Source organism: Cydia fagiglandana, chromosome 3, assembly GCF_963556715.1.
Source record: "Cydia fagiglandana chromosome 3, ilCydFagi1.1, whole genome shotgun sequence".
In the NCBI taxonomy this organism is placed as follows: domain Eukaryota; kingdom Metazoa; phylum Arthropoda; class Insecta; order Lepidoptera; family Tortricidae; genus Cydia; species Cydia fagiglandana.
In genome coordinates this window covers 23,595,010-23,608,912 of record NC_085934.1, presented here as the reverse complement: position 1 = coordinate 23,608,912, position 13,903 = coordinate 23,595,010, and the positions used below count along the sequence as shown (strand labels likewise).

General features: G+C 48.2%; 1 protein-coding gene across 1 annotated transcript; it reads right to left on the bottom strand.

Moving 5' to 3' along the window:
* Positions 1-3,303: 3,303 nt before the first annotated feature.
* On the bottom strand, positions 3,304-13,664 carry LOC134680388 (F-box/WD repeat-containing protein 9-like). The gene is made up of 9 exons (XM_063539513.1): positions 13,593-13,664; positions 13,094-13,229; positions 12,592-12,906; positions 12,035-12,211; positions 8,667-8,791; positions 7,923-8,051; positions 7,197-7,476; positions 6,804-6,935; positions 3,304-6,371 (listed from the first exon to the last, which is right to left on the bottom strand). Exons 2-9 carry the CDS (start codon positions 13,205-13,207, stop codon positions 6,180-6,182), a joined length of 1,464 nt encoding a protein of 487 aa, XP_063395583.1. The 5' UTR covers positions 13,208-13,229; positions 13,593-13,664; the 3' UTR covers positions 3,304-6,179.
* Positions 13,665-13,903: the final 239 nt, after the last annotated feature.

Below are 13,903 nucleotides of genomic sequence, written 5' to 3'. Positions count from 1 at the left end.
GTTCGAAATGAGTGCGCGTGCAAGTCAGTGGAATCTCTAAATTGTTTTAAAATAATAAACAAGTACGATTATGACCATGACTGTTTCTTAAATCCATTTTTTTTACTCCGAAATCAAGCAATGGTACTGTCCGGTATCCGGCCGAATAATAGGGCACTATCCGGTATCCGGCCGGATATTAAAATACTGGCCTGATAGGCCGGATACCGGATAGTAACCGAATATCCGGCGCATCTCTAGAGAATATTCAAAATAAACATCAAGTGGCCAATCTGGTTTTATTTAAGCATTTGAACACCTGTTAAATGCCAATTGGTGATAACTAGTAACTAGAATACGTTAAACGAGAGAGAGACAGGCATAACTATAGCTGGAGTTCAGGGAACTTGTTCAGCTGTCCATAGTAGAGTCAGATAAGTAAATCTGTCCTTGTGGTCTATTTGCAGAACAAATGATTCATTTTGAGATGATAGTGTAGTGGGGAGTGATACCCTGCAGTGACCGCTTCGCACAAGAATGGTACCTACAGGCGGACGCTCGGACTAGTCAGTGTCGCCTAACTATGAGAATGTTATGTATTTGAAATTGACGAAAAATTATTATGGTAGGGGTGTAATACGGGAACTGACAAGCTCTTCTAAGGAACATGTCGAATGTGAAACATGCATTCCCGAACATTTCTGATCCCCACCCTTTTCCAATATTATTGTTCTTCACTCATTGACAATTCAACCCACGTGTCATTTTCCCCAATGCAGTTCCGGTACATTTATATTATCGACACACGATGCGCGGCTCTAACCTAACGCTTATAAAGTTTACGTACCGACAAGCGCTTACGCCGTTGACCTAGAGACTATTATTACTTAATCCGCGCGGAAACGGTCCTTGTCGGTCTGCACTGCGGGCAGTCCATGCGCGCCGTTGTCATGTATACAAGACTTCTCGTAGAGCCTAGTGCGGTGATATTACGTCATAAATCGATATTGTTTAGTGGTTGTTTTTAATGATAAAGACCTTTATTTTTAACATTGTCGTGTGTAAAAAATATGTAAATTTTTGGCATTCTCGAAATAAATTAAAGTTGGTTAAGAACAAAGCCAAATTGAGAAGATTTTTACCATAAATTGTAAATATCGATATCACAATTTGCAATCCCTAAACTTTTTATTAGTTGTTTACTTAAAATTTACTCTGGCGTGTGAGTGAGCGTCTTTGCGGACTAGGTCCGGCGGCCAAAAGGTAGCCGGCCTTTCCAAACCGATAATCGCATGCTATTTTGCAATACATTGCCACAGAATAAATAATAGTACTAAGTACAGAAGACTCACTCGCTAACAAAACGCGTATGTTACGGTCAGCAAAACAGATATGGCCGCTAGGTGGCGACAGCGCGATCTGTTACGTGATTGCCAACTTTTTAATTTTGCCTACATTTCGAAGAGTTAGTATAAAGCCTCCTCCACACTCGTGCGCGAATCGCGGCTTCGCCCGCGATTCACGCGCATAGTCTGGAGGGGGCTTAACTATAGATGGTCAAGCAAATCTTGTCAGTAGAAAAAGGCGCGAAATTCAAATTTTCTATGAGACGATATCCCTTCGCGCCTACAAGTTTCAAATTTGCCGCCTTTTTCTACTGACAAGATCTGCTTGACCAACTATATGTTCATTTTGACTACTTTTCAACTACTCTATACTGATAGTTACATTTCGCCATCTTTACCATTTGGCCAACTTTTAACCTTCCTCATATGATTTGATTATTTTTGCCGAATAATAAACTTGCCCATATTTTTTTTTCTCGCATTGCAATATTATTGTACAGGCCATAACAAACGTGTTATACATATAGGGAATTAATAAATTTGAATATAGGGTTAGGGCATAGGCTTAAAGGTGTAAAAATAAAAACTACATAAATACATTCACAGATGGCGTTGTCGCTATGAAGCAATCGCTATGTACAGTCAGCATCAAATAAATAGTGACAGCCAAAGTGGCCAAGGATGTGTTGCGATTTTTTGGCTATATTCGCTAACGTGAACGACTGTCACGCCACCGAGCATCCGCAAATCTAGCGGAAAACCTCAAATCAACCTAAATCTTATAAAAATCCCCCGTCCCCCCTCTTAAACTTCAATAGAGTGTGGAAGGTTTAGGATACATATTATACACTTTGGGTTTAGGTGTAAGTATAACGTGTTAAAGGTTTTATTGTAATTTGGTTGAAATATGACGATGTTTGCTATAATGTCGGAAAAAATAACGCCGTCTAAACTGCGAGTCACTAGGGATCATAACCATTCAAGTGGCAATAAATAACTGGATTTCGGTCAATTACCTCATTTAAATTTTAAATATGATTAATCGAAATAAAATGAAAATTCCAACAACTCAAAAATCAGATTCAGTCCGAATACAGTAGCCACAGCATGACAGCAAATAATACTAACGTAGGTAAAATTACTTTAGCTTTTAATAAAAAGGCATTGTAAAAATGTATAAACATCCAGCTTGTTAATATTTTCAAGTCTCATAACATTCATAACACATTTTAAATTAATTCATTTCATTAGTATATTACTCTAATAATAATATTGCTCACTGGGTATTAAAACACTTTTTACCATTCAGTCTCATTGGGTAACCTACTTTCTAATTTCATACCAAAAGCCTCAAAATGCAACTTGCTTATGCAGCTTTTGTTTTCGAAGTAAGGCTGCCTTTCCACTCGGGCGGAGGTGAGAGGCGATGGACGGGAATCAACCAGTAGCATAGGAAGTAATCCACATTCCCGCACGTCTCCTCTCATCTCATCTTCGCCTCAGTGAAGATGTAGCCTAAAAACCATTTTAGACAAAATATTAAAATTATTTTAGCTAAGTGTCTTCAATTGCTTAGTCCATAAATATTTTTTATTCAAATAGGGTAGGTTAGGGCAGTTAGGCCAAAATAAGTCTGCAACCATTTTTTATAGCACACGCAGTGCAAGTGTTATTTTAAACGTCAAACTTCTATGAAATTATGACGTATCTAACACTTGCACTGCGTATGCTATGAAAATCGTTGCAGATATTTCTTGATCTAACTCTTTTAATTCCCAAATGTACTTTACGCCTTAACAATCTCAACACTTCAGATAGCCATTTACACTCGCGTGCCAGCGACTAGACGAACCACGAGACGCGAGTGTAATCGGTGAGCTCGTGGCTCGTCCCGCGGCTCTGCTCGCGCTCGCCGCCCTCTCCGGTCTCGCGTCGAGGAGCTGTGTTTTGGGCACGAATCAAAGGTGCTCGCGGGGACGCGCGCTTGCTGTTTACATTCGCGTTCGGCTTTCATTCGATTACAAACCTTATACCGTGCTGTTTGTGTTTATAATCGATTAGCTCGACGAACTGTCGCCGAGTCACGAGACGAACCGCGAGCCGAGCCACGAGCCGCGAGGGTAAATCGGTTAAGAAAGTAGTTTGCCAAATAAGACATTAGGTACCTACATTACAGGCAAATTCATAAACACTGACATGAATGGAATGAAATTTACAAAAGCATGGTTTTGGTAAAGCCGATCTGAATGTATCTAGGAATATGCAGTTTGATGTTGATATGTCGTAGATACATTCAATTACTTATCCAACCATTTGCAGATTTTATTATTTATTTGCAAGCATCGGCTACTTACACTTTTAAAATACAAGCAAAGGGCCACATTAGATAAAAAAAAGTACTAACAGGGGATATCAATTAAAAAATGAAACGATTTACACCATCACAAAAAGATGTTCGATTCAAATCAAATATATACAGCGTGTATTTCTTAAATAAATACTGCGATTAACTATATACCAAATCCCATACTGCTGCGCCAATATGTCAACGGTTAATTAAAAAGTTAGGTGCCTAAGATCATTTTGGCACCACACGACAGCAGCACGGAGCCTTATCAGCTGCAGCTACCCTCAGTGCCCCATTTAAAAAATCCACCCCGTAGATGTTCTCACTGCATATGTACAGGAGAGATAAGACATTGTTACGGTGTCGCCTTATCACTGAAGAAACACTTAAAATAACGCACAACAATATACCCGTTTTTAAATCGCCAACTCTCGAAAGGTCGACGTACTCGACATAATCGTGGCATTAACAACATTCTAAGCTAAGTGTGCACCGTGTTTGATGGAACAGAGTGCACACTTCCACACGCCGTGGTGTGTTCAAACACGGTGCAGATGCAGAGTTAGCTTAAACGGACTCTATTTACATCGCCCATTATAACATTATATTCGCCTTGAGCCAAAAAACTCTACGTTATTTCAGATTCTGCTTTTGTACCTGAAATTTATTTAGCCATTAACACTGACTCTAGGACAGGGGACCGGCATCATGAAAAAGAAAATAAACAAGACAAAGAATAGGGAATATTACCCAAAACGGGGGCGTCACTACCACTATCCATCACAATCTGGGGTCTACCGCGAAACAGGAACATCGAAATTTCGTTATTTAACCTCTCTATCACTCTTGCATATTCGAGCGATAAAGAGGCAGATAACTAAAAAGCGATTTTCGCGTTTCCCGGTAGGCCCTTGTTAACAAACCGCCTTGATGCATTAATGTCATATTTTATTGTCTGTGAAAACTTTCAAAAACAGTTTAAGGCACACAGTATGTATAAGTTACTCTATGGTTTACTAGCTAGCTTAGTGCTGCACTCTGGAGGCAGAACATTGCAGTAATATTGAGCACGTTCTTCTGTGTTTTGAAGTGAAAAATATTGTGTGTTGTCACATTTATTAAGTGAAACTAATCAAGAATAATTTTTAATCTGTAAATAAAGATGAAAGAACCATTTCATTTCGCAAATACAGTTTTATATTCTTATTCGTAATCTTTCATTTTGCCAATCTCTGTCCTCGGTACAATCAGCCTAAAGCTCTCATCTCAGCAGTCGAGATCATTATCTAATTATACATATTTTCAAACATACACAAACGTAGATCATAAATGTTGCTTAACTTCAAACTCGGGTAAATCCATTCGACCCTCTTAGCAAGTATCTACCCTATTATTACCTTTTCTTAATACCAAAATCGAATAATCTGACCGATTTACCAGAGTTTGAAGTTTAGCGAATCATAATAGAGCAGGCAACTGTCAAAGGTTTGCATAGATGGCGCCATCATGACCCTTTTCTATGAGATTTGGCTTAAAGGGCTGGCATCCAGTGCATTAAAAAAACAAAAATGCGGGCGCCGTCTGCTAAATACTTGGACCGTCCAACCCCATTGGAATTGCATTTACGCGTTCATTTTGTCTTATTCGCAGATAACTAAAAATTGTGACTCCTTTTTGGATATTTATTGAATTATCACAGATTATTGTAAGTAAATGACGTGTTACAACGCAGTCAACACGTATTATTATAATGTATTATACTATTACAAAAGAAAAAATCGTCAGGCGACAAGCAAAACTCACTAATTACTAAAAAAAATATCAAACAAAAATCAACCTTATTTAAGTATTAATATGGTTCACTATGGCTAATTAATTAACTTGTGGTAGTAATTAGTCAGTTCTGGTTGTCACCTGACGAAATGTTTTATTAAGTAATATAGAGTTACAGTTATTAGTATTGTATATTTATGTAATTAGTGCCAGGCCGAGGTCATACGGCGGCTGGACTAAATAATTATTCATATCACTGAAAATAATATGCTGCGTCGCCAGTTCCTTTTTCTTTGAACTTGGCTGGACACGCTACCGCGTGTCTAGATTTTATATTACAACAACGATAAAACTGTTTAACAGTAAGTATAATATTTCAATATTAGGTACTCAAATCTAGTTAAACTATTTTTAGGATGGTTATTATTATTACACTATATTAAAACAATTTACATGTCATATTATCAAAATGCACTACATCTTACAATTTCTATTGGCTCATTTGTGCAATGCAATGGTTAGTTTCTAATAGATTTTTGATCAAGAACTTGGCAAAAAGGCCAAAATATTTTGACACCGCTATTGCAATCTCGGCAATAAAGTGTGTTCAAATATTATTGTCACTTTGGGCGCATAGAAATTTTTGATAAACGAAACCTTGGCTATGTTAAGTTACTAATACACTGACTACGGTGTATGTGTACGTAGTTACCGAGCTACAGGGATTTTGTGTATCACTCGGGGGAGTCCGTGGGCGAGCCTTCGGTCGGGATGGCCGAGTCGGAGGACGAGTCTCGTGTCGGGATGGCCGAGTCGGAGGACGAGTCTCGTGTCGGGATGGCCGAGTCGTAGCGCTCGGCCGGGATCCAGAACTCGAGCGCGGAGTCGCACGACCCCACCACCAAGATGCCGTTCAGGTACCGCACCTGGAACAATTATGTGTTGTAGGTAGCCAAGGAATTGCTTGCCATAGACAATTAACTGCACGCAAAGGGGCTATTCATAAATTACGTCATTTCAAATGGGAGGGTCTGGACATCGGATGATGGTAGCATTACGTAGGAGGAAACGGGGTCATTCGAAGCATGATTTTTGGAAAGATGGCTTTGGGGGGGGGGGCAAAAATCGTCAAGTGATGTGATTTTTTTATTGAATTTATTCTCTTATACATAGTGTGTATCAAGTATGAGCACAGACAAGACATCCTCCAGACAGAGCATAGTAGCGCTAGCCACTCTGCCACAAATATACGGTAGTTTCACTCCATTTTCGAGTCAAGTGTCTTTGTGTGACGCTCGTGTCTTTGAACGGATCAATCACTACGCGTAGAGGAGTCCTAGTGTATGAGTATGAGTGACCTGCGTGACGTCGGGGGCGGCGGTGCGCGTGCTGCAGTACTCGCGCGGGGGGGAGCTGTTGTACAGGAACTTGACCTCGCCGCGGTCCGACACCAAGATGAGCCCGGCCGCCGTCTGCAGGCATCCCGTGATCTGTACCACACGGAACATCTTTTAGAACATGTGCCCGAATATGTTCGTACGTATGTAGGCTCCTTAGGGAACATACCCATACAAGGTGACCATTATAAACGGAGGGGTCTTGAAAATACCACGTTTGGTCACAGGGCAGGGGGGTTATCCTACACCGGAACTAGGTGACGCAACAAAAAATTATGTCGCCAAAATAATTTGTACGATTTTTGTCATTGCATGTATGTTAGTCTGTAAGGTAATATGCATAGAGATGCTGACCTTGGAGGCGGGCTGCGTGGAGGGCGGTTCCTGCCAAACTTCGTGTGTAGCCACCAGGCTCAACTTCTCCGGGTGTAGCAGATGTAGGCCTCCTTTAGAATCCCCGACATAAAGCGCGGGTCTCGCCCAGGACACGCAGACGGGGTAGGCTTTCTCCGTCGGCAGCCGCAGGTCCTGCACGAGCGTGCGGCGCGCGCGGGAGTCCCACACGGCGAGCGTGCGGTCCTCGGACACCGACGCCACCTGCGGCCCCAGCGTGGCCAGCCCCAGCACGGGGCCTCTGCGGGGACATTTACAGCTGAATCTTATTATTGTTTTAAAATGGAATGCGACATTCAAGACGGACAATTGTTTTATTACTGCATACAAAAACAACTTGGCTAACATATCCTCCACTCCGCTCACCTTTTACATTGTAATAAAAAGATTTTCACTCAGCGTGGTCTCAGATTTTCATTCTAAAGGTCGCATTTCCCAACCGATTCTTGTAAAATTTTATGAGCAGGTTCAAGAATTTAATAGATTTTTTTTGTCAATTTAGTTTTCGGAAGTGTTTCAAAACGGCGGAGCAACAGGGGTTCGCGAGGTCTAGAGCTCACAGAGCCACTAGTATATTCTACCGTTGATGTATAACGCCTTTGAGGTGGGTACCTGACACCTGTGCGATTCGTACCAGCAGACAGCTTCAGTCCTGGTCCCGACCCGGACATCGACCTCATGACCCACCTGTGCGGCTTGTATTTGCAAACAGCTTCGGTCCCGACCCGGACATCGAACGCCATGATCCTCTTGGAATATAGTCCGGCTAGCACCATGTCGCCGCACGTGTCCACGCAGAGAGCTGACATACCGCATCTACGAGTCAGAGTTAAATAATCATAAAACACGTTTATTGAAAAAGTTTGCACATAGGTACATAATAGTAATAGTGCTTTATATAAAATAATTGAAACGGAAAGTGGCTCAGCTAATGTCCACGCCAGAAGGGGCAGAAAGGAGGACAGAAAGGGGACGAAGGAAAAAGAAAATATGTAATAAAAAAGATTCCATATCAGATATAGCATTCATCAGAGAAGGAGTTGCGTCACTAACGGGGAATTTTTAAAGATGCTAAACGAGAGGCTTAAAATTCCCAAAATGAACTGGAAAGCATTTTTAGAAATAGACAATTTGGAAGGTGGCTTTGGCTTCAAACGGTTTTTAGGGTTCCGTATCCACAGGGTAAAATGGGACCCTATGGAACCCTCAGTGGGCGAGTCCGACTCGCACTTGTCCGGTTTTTTTATTTGACGCCTATGTAGCATTAAGCATATCTCAAGCCCGCGTCAAACACCTTTTTACACTTGTGAACTAGTTAGCAGCTCCATAAAATTGGGGTTAAGTTACTCGAAGATTGTACTCCGGTTGTATTAAGAGCCTTAAAGAACGATTTCGGTGTTTGCAACAACTATGAGACTGTATACAGGTTACCTGTAGGAGTGTACGGGTGTGAAGTCCCGGTTGAGGTCCCACACCTTGACGGAGTTGTCCCAGGAGGCGGAGTACACGAACTTGGTGTTGTGCTCGCAGTCCGCGGCCAGGTCCCACACCCAGCCCTACAACATTTTAATCTCTCATTCCAATAATTACGTAACGAGTAGGATTAACTAATGTATTTAGGCGGGTCAAAATAATACGGACTTGCGAGTAAATGACCGCCCGAAACAGTTCGGTTCGCGAGGATTTGCCTTGCTCCGTGGCGTTGCGTATGTTTGACTTAGCCGAGGCGCACACGTGGCCGTGTACGAACCTCCACAGTAGCCCAGACCACATTGGAGACGGCTCGTTCTATATACGTGGAGCCGCCACTCGCCTCACCCCCTCCCGCTCACCTCATGCGCGCCGTGCCGGATGTGTCTCGGCTGCGTGGTGGCGAGCACGGCGTGCGACACGCCGCCGCCGGGCGCGCGGCTCGTTCTATATACGTGGAGCCGCCACTCGCCTCACCCCCTCCCGCTCACCTCATGCGCGCCGTGCCGGATGTGTCTCGGCTGCGTGGTGGCGAGCACGGCGTGCGACACGCCGCCGCCGGGCGCGCGGCTCGTTCTATATACGTGGAGCCGCCACTCGCCTCACCCCCTCCCGCTCACCTCATGCGCGCCGTGCCGGATGTGTCTCGGCTGCGTGGTGGCGAGCACGGCGTGCGACACGCCGCCGCCGGGCGCGCGGCTCGTTCTATATACGTGGAGCCGCCACTCGCCTCACCCCCTCCCGCTCACCTCATGCGCGCCGTGCCGGATGTGTCTCGGCTGCGTGGTGGCGAGCACGGCGTGCGACACGCCGCCGCCGGGCGCGCGGCTCGTTCTATATACGTGGAGCCGCCACTCGCCTCACCCCCTCCCGCTCACCTCATGCGCGCCGTGCCGGATGTGTCTCGGCTGCGTGGTGGCGAGCACGGCGTGCGACACGCCGCCGCCGGGCGCGCGGCTCGTTCTATATACGTGGAGCCGCCACTCGCCTCACCCCCTCCCGCTCACCTCATGCGCGCCGTGCCGGATGTGTCTCGGCTGCGTGGTGGCGAGCACGGCGTGCGACACGCCGCCGCCGGGCGCGCGGCTCGTTCTATATACGTGGAGCCGCCACTCGCCTCACCCCCTCCCGCTCACCTCATGCGCGCCGTGCCGGATGTGTCTCGGCTGCGTGGTGGCGAGCACGGCGTGCGACACGCCGCCGCCGGGCGCGCGGCTCGTTCTATATACGTGGAGCCGCCACTCGCCTCACCCCCTCCCGCTCACCTCATGCGCGCCGTGCCGGATGTGTCTCGGCTGCGTGGTGGCGAGCACGGCGTGCGACACGCCGCCGCCGGGCGCGCGGCTCGTTCTATATACGTGGAGCCGCCACTCGCCTCACCCCCTCCCGCTCACCTCATGCGCGCCGTGCCGGATGTGTCTCGGCTGCGTGGTGGCGAGCACGGCGTGCGACACGCCGCCGCCGGGCGCGCGGCTCGTTCTATATACGTGGAGCCGCCACTCGCCTCACCCCCTCCCGCTCACCTCATGCGCGCCGTGCCGGATGTGTCTCGGCTGCGTGGTGGCGAGCACGGCGTGCGACACGCCGCCGCCGGGCGCGCGGCTCGTTCTATATACGTGGAGCCGCCACTCGCCTCACCCCCTCCCGCTCACCTCATGCGCGCCGTGCCGGATGTGTCTCGGCTGCGTGGTGGCGAGCACGGCGTGCGACACGCCGCCGCCGGGCGCGCGGCTCGTTCTATATACGTGGAGCCGCCACTCGCCTCACCCCCTCCCGCTCACCTCATGCGCGCCGTGCCGGATGTGTCTCGGCTGCGTGGTGGCGAGCACGGCGTGCGACACGCCGCCGCCGGGCGCGCGGCTCGTTCTATATACGTGGAGCCGCCACTCGCCTCACCCCCTCCCGCTCACCTCATGCGCGCCGTGCCGGATGTGTCTCGGCTGCGTGGTGGCGAGCACGGCGTGCGACACGCCGCCGCCGGGCGCGCGGCTCGTTCTATATACGTGGAGCCGCCACTCGCCTCACCCCCTCCCGCTCACCTCATGCGCGCCGTGCCGGATGTGTCTCGGCTGCGTGGTGGCGAGCACGGCGTGCGACACGCCGCCGCCGGGCGCGCGGCTCGTTCTATATACGTGGAGCCGCCACTCGCCTCACCCCCTCCCGCTCACCTCATGCGCGCCGTGCCGGATGTGTCTCGGCTGCGTGGTGGCGAGCACGGCGTGCGACACGCCGCCGCCGGGCGCGCGGCTCGTTCTATATACGTGGAGCCGCCACTCGCCTCACCCCCTCCCGCTCACCTCATGCGCGCCGTGCCGGATGTGTCTCGGCTGCGTGGTGGCGAGCACGGCGTGCGACACGCCGCCGCCGGGCGCGCGGCTCGTTCTATATACGTGGAGCCGCCACTCGCCTCACCCCCTCCCGCTCACCTCATGCGCGCCGTGCCGGATGTGTCTCGGCTGCGTGGTGGCGAGCACGGCGTGCGACACGCCGCCGCCGGGCGCGCGGCTCGTTCTATATACGTGGAGCCGCCACTCGCCTCACCCCCTCCCGCTCACCTCATGCGCGCCGTGCCGGATGTGTCTCGGCTGCGTGGTGGCGAGCACGGCGTGCGACACGCCGCCGCCGGGCGCGCGGCTCGTTCTATATACGTGGAGCCGCCACTCGCCTCACCCCCTCCCGCTCACCTCATGCGCGCCGTGCCGGATGTGTCTCGGCTGCGTGGTGGCGAGCACGGCGTGCGACACGCCGCCGCCGGGCGCGCGGCTCGTTCTATATACGTGGAGCCGCCACTCGCCTCACCCCCTCCCGCTCACCTCATGCGCGCCGTGCCGGATGTGTCTCGGCTGCGTGGTGGCGAGCACGGCGTGCGACACGCCGCCGCCGGGCGCGCGGCTCGTTCTATATACGTGGAGCCGCCACTCGCCTCACCCCCTCCCGCTCACCTCATGCGCGCCGTGCCGGATGTGTCTCGGCTGCGTGGTGGCGAGCACGGCGTGCGACACGCCGCCGCCGGGCGCGCGGCTCGTTCTATATACGTGGAGCCGCCACTCGCCTCACCCCCTCCCGCTCACCTCATGCGCGCCGTGCCGGATGTGTCTCGGCTGCGTGGTGGCGAGCACGGCGTGCGACACGCCGCCGCCGGGCGCGCGGCTCGTTCTATATACGTGGAGCCGCCACTCGCCTCACCCCCTCCCGCTCACCTCATGCGCGCCGTGCCGGATGTGTCTCGGCTGCGTGGTGGCGAGCACGGCGTGCGACACGCCGCCGCCGGGCGCGCGGCTCGTTCTATATACGTGGAGCCGCCACTCGCCTCACCCCCTCCCGCTCACCTCATGCGCGCCGTGCCGGATGTGTCTCGGCTGCGTGGTGGCGAGCACGGCGTGCGACACGCCGCCGCCGGGCGCGCGGCTGGGCGTGGCCAGCTCCGGGCCGGCGGGCGAGATGTCGGCCACGCACCACAGCGCCATGCCACGGTCGCGCCCGCCGGATATGCAGAGCTCGCCGTTCTGAAAACATTAGCTCTAGAGATGTCTCTGAATTGTAACAGAACTGACTCTTAGGTATAATTGACAGTCTCAAGATGCCCACAACATCCTTCTTTAAACACAAAATCCTCAATCCATAGCATTTTACTGCGAATTTGCCAGTGCTTGTCATGAGCCCACATCATTGATAGGAAAAGGAAACACAATAAAGTGATATTTTGTGCCAAATAGAAGGAAGCCAACCTTAATATATAAAATTAACATACCACTTATGATAGGAACTTAATGGCTTGCAAAACAATAACAAAAACACAAGAAACGTAATGAAAAATTTCAATAAAAATACTACTGTTAAATCACTTATCTAATAAAATAATGCATTATATAGTAACTTTACCCACATTTACTAATAAAACAGTGTCTACCGACGCAAAGTGTATGTCCTTAACCACAATATGCTTCATGGTCTCCCGCACATTCTCCCACCGCCGCTTCTCACTGGCGGACTCCACGCACATGCTCTGCCAGTCAATCGGCTCCTCCTCCCAGTACTGCAGGTGCGGCAGTGGCGGGTACACGCTGCCTTCCAGCTTGCTGTGGTACCAGTACTTCCATATGTGGCTGTCCTCTAGAATCGTTTGAAACCTTGTGCATACTTTGGCCAGTGTGTGACTTAGGAAATCTGCATCGAGGAATGAGCAGATCTTTAAAAATATCTGTAAACAAATCATTGTCTTAATACTAACAAAACATAGTTACTGATTTAAAAACAATAATAACTATTTCATAAACAGTGGCTTAAAATTATAGACCAGTTATTGAGCAAAAATGTTTTTATTCATTTTGTTACAAAGTTTACAAAAGGCTGTGTTATCCTTATTAGTAACATTATGTGCGAGAGACCTCTACAGGCATGCTGAGCAGCTGCGGGCGCGCGGGCTCGTACACCGAGCCGCTGCTCTCCTCGTCGTTCTCGATGTCCGCCAGCTGCGCCTGCAGCGCCTGCACGTCACACATCTTCCACTATCACTGCATCAGCCTGCAAGTCATTTTACTACCTTAAACAAACTTCACACTAGGAAAATATAAGATGCGATGACTGGCGATAACTTTCTAGGTGAATGCCTTTTTATGGAAGTGGTCGTTTCGTTCGACTTCGTCATTCAAGGATTACATTGGCATTTTCTTTACCTAAGATATAAAGTTTATGCAGGAAATCATAGCGAACAAATCTAATGTCTTCTACATACTGAAACCTAATACGATGTTAATAATCTCAATTCGAAAAATGGTGCATTGTGTTATTTATTGTTCCACACAGCTGTTAGCGAGTTTTCAAAGCCAGATGTTCATGTAAGTGATTTCTGTAAAAAAAGTAATTTGTAAGGTACAAAAGAATTACCTGAGTAAATGAAATTATTTTATTAATACACTTTTATTGTATCGATTTCGTAAATAAACAAAAAGTAGAAAATAAATGTAGTGTCAATCGCTGCCAATTGAATCGAAATAATCGAATCATTCGAATACCATGCGAATCGAATACCATGGAATGACAGTTGCAAATTGTGTTTTCGTAATTGAAACGTTAAAAAGTTTTTGCATAACCAAATATTGAATTGAACACCTTTAAAGTTTCATGAAAAGATTGATTTATTCAGATTTATTATTCCAGTCCATACATTCTACGTATGGAAGGTACATGTAGTTTAC

What these genes read in the sequence shown, in the direction of transcription:
- LOC134680388 (XM_063539513.1), bottom strand. Translation starts at nt 13,207, where the DNA reads ATGTGTGACGTGCAGGCGCTGCAGGCGCAGCTGGCGGACATCGAGAAC. An exon ending in ACACCCGTACACTCCTACAG is followed by an intron (nt 8,052 to 8,666) that starts GTAACCTGTATA and finishes TCTGACTCGTAG; the next exon opens with ATGCGGTATGTCAGCTCTCT. An exon ending in CCACGCAGCCCGCCTCCAAG is followed by an intron (nt 6,936 to 7,196) that starts GTCAGCATCTCT and finishes CGTGTGGTACAG; the next exon opens with ATCACGGGATGCCTGCAGAC.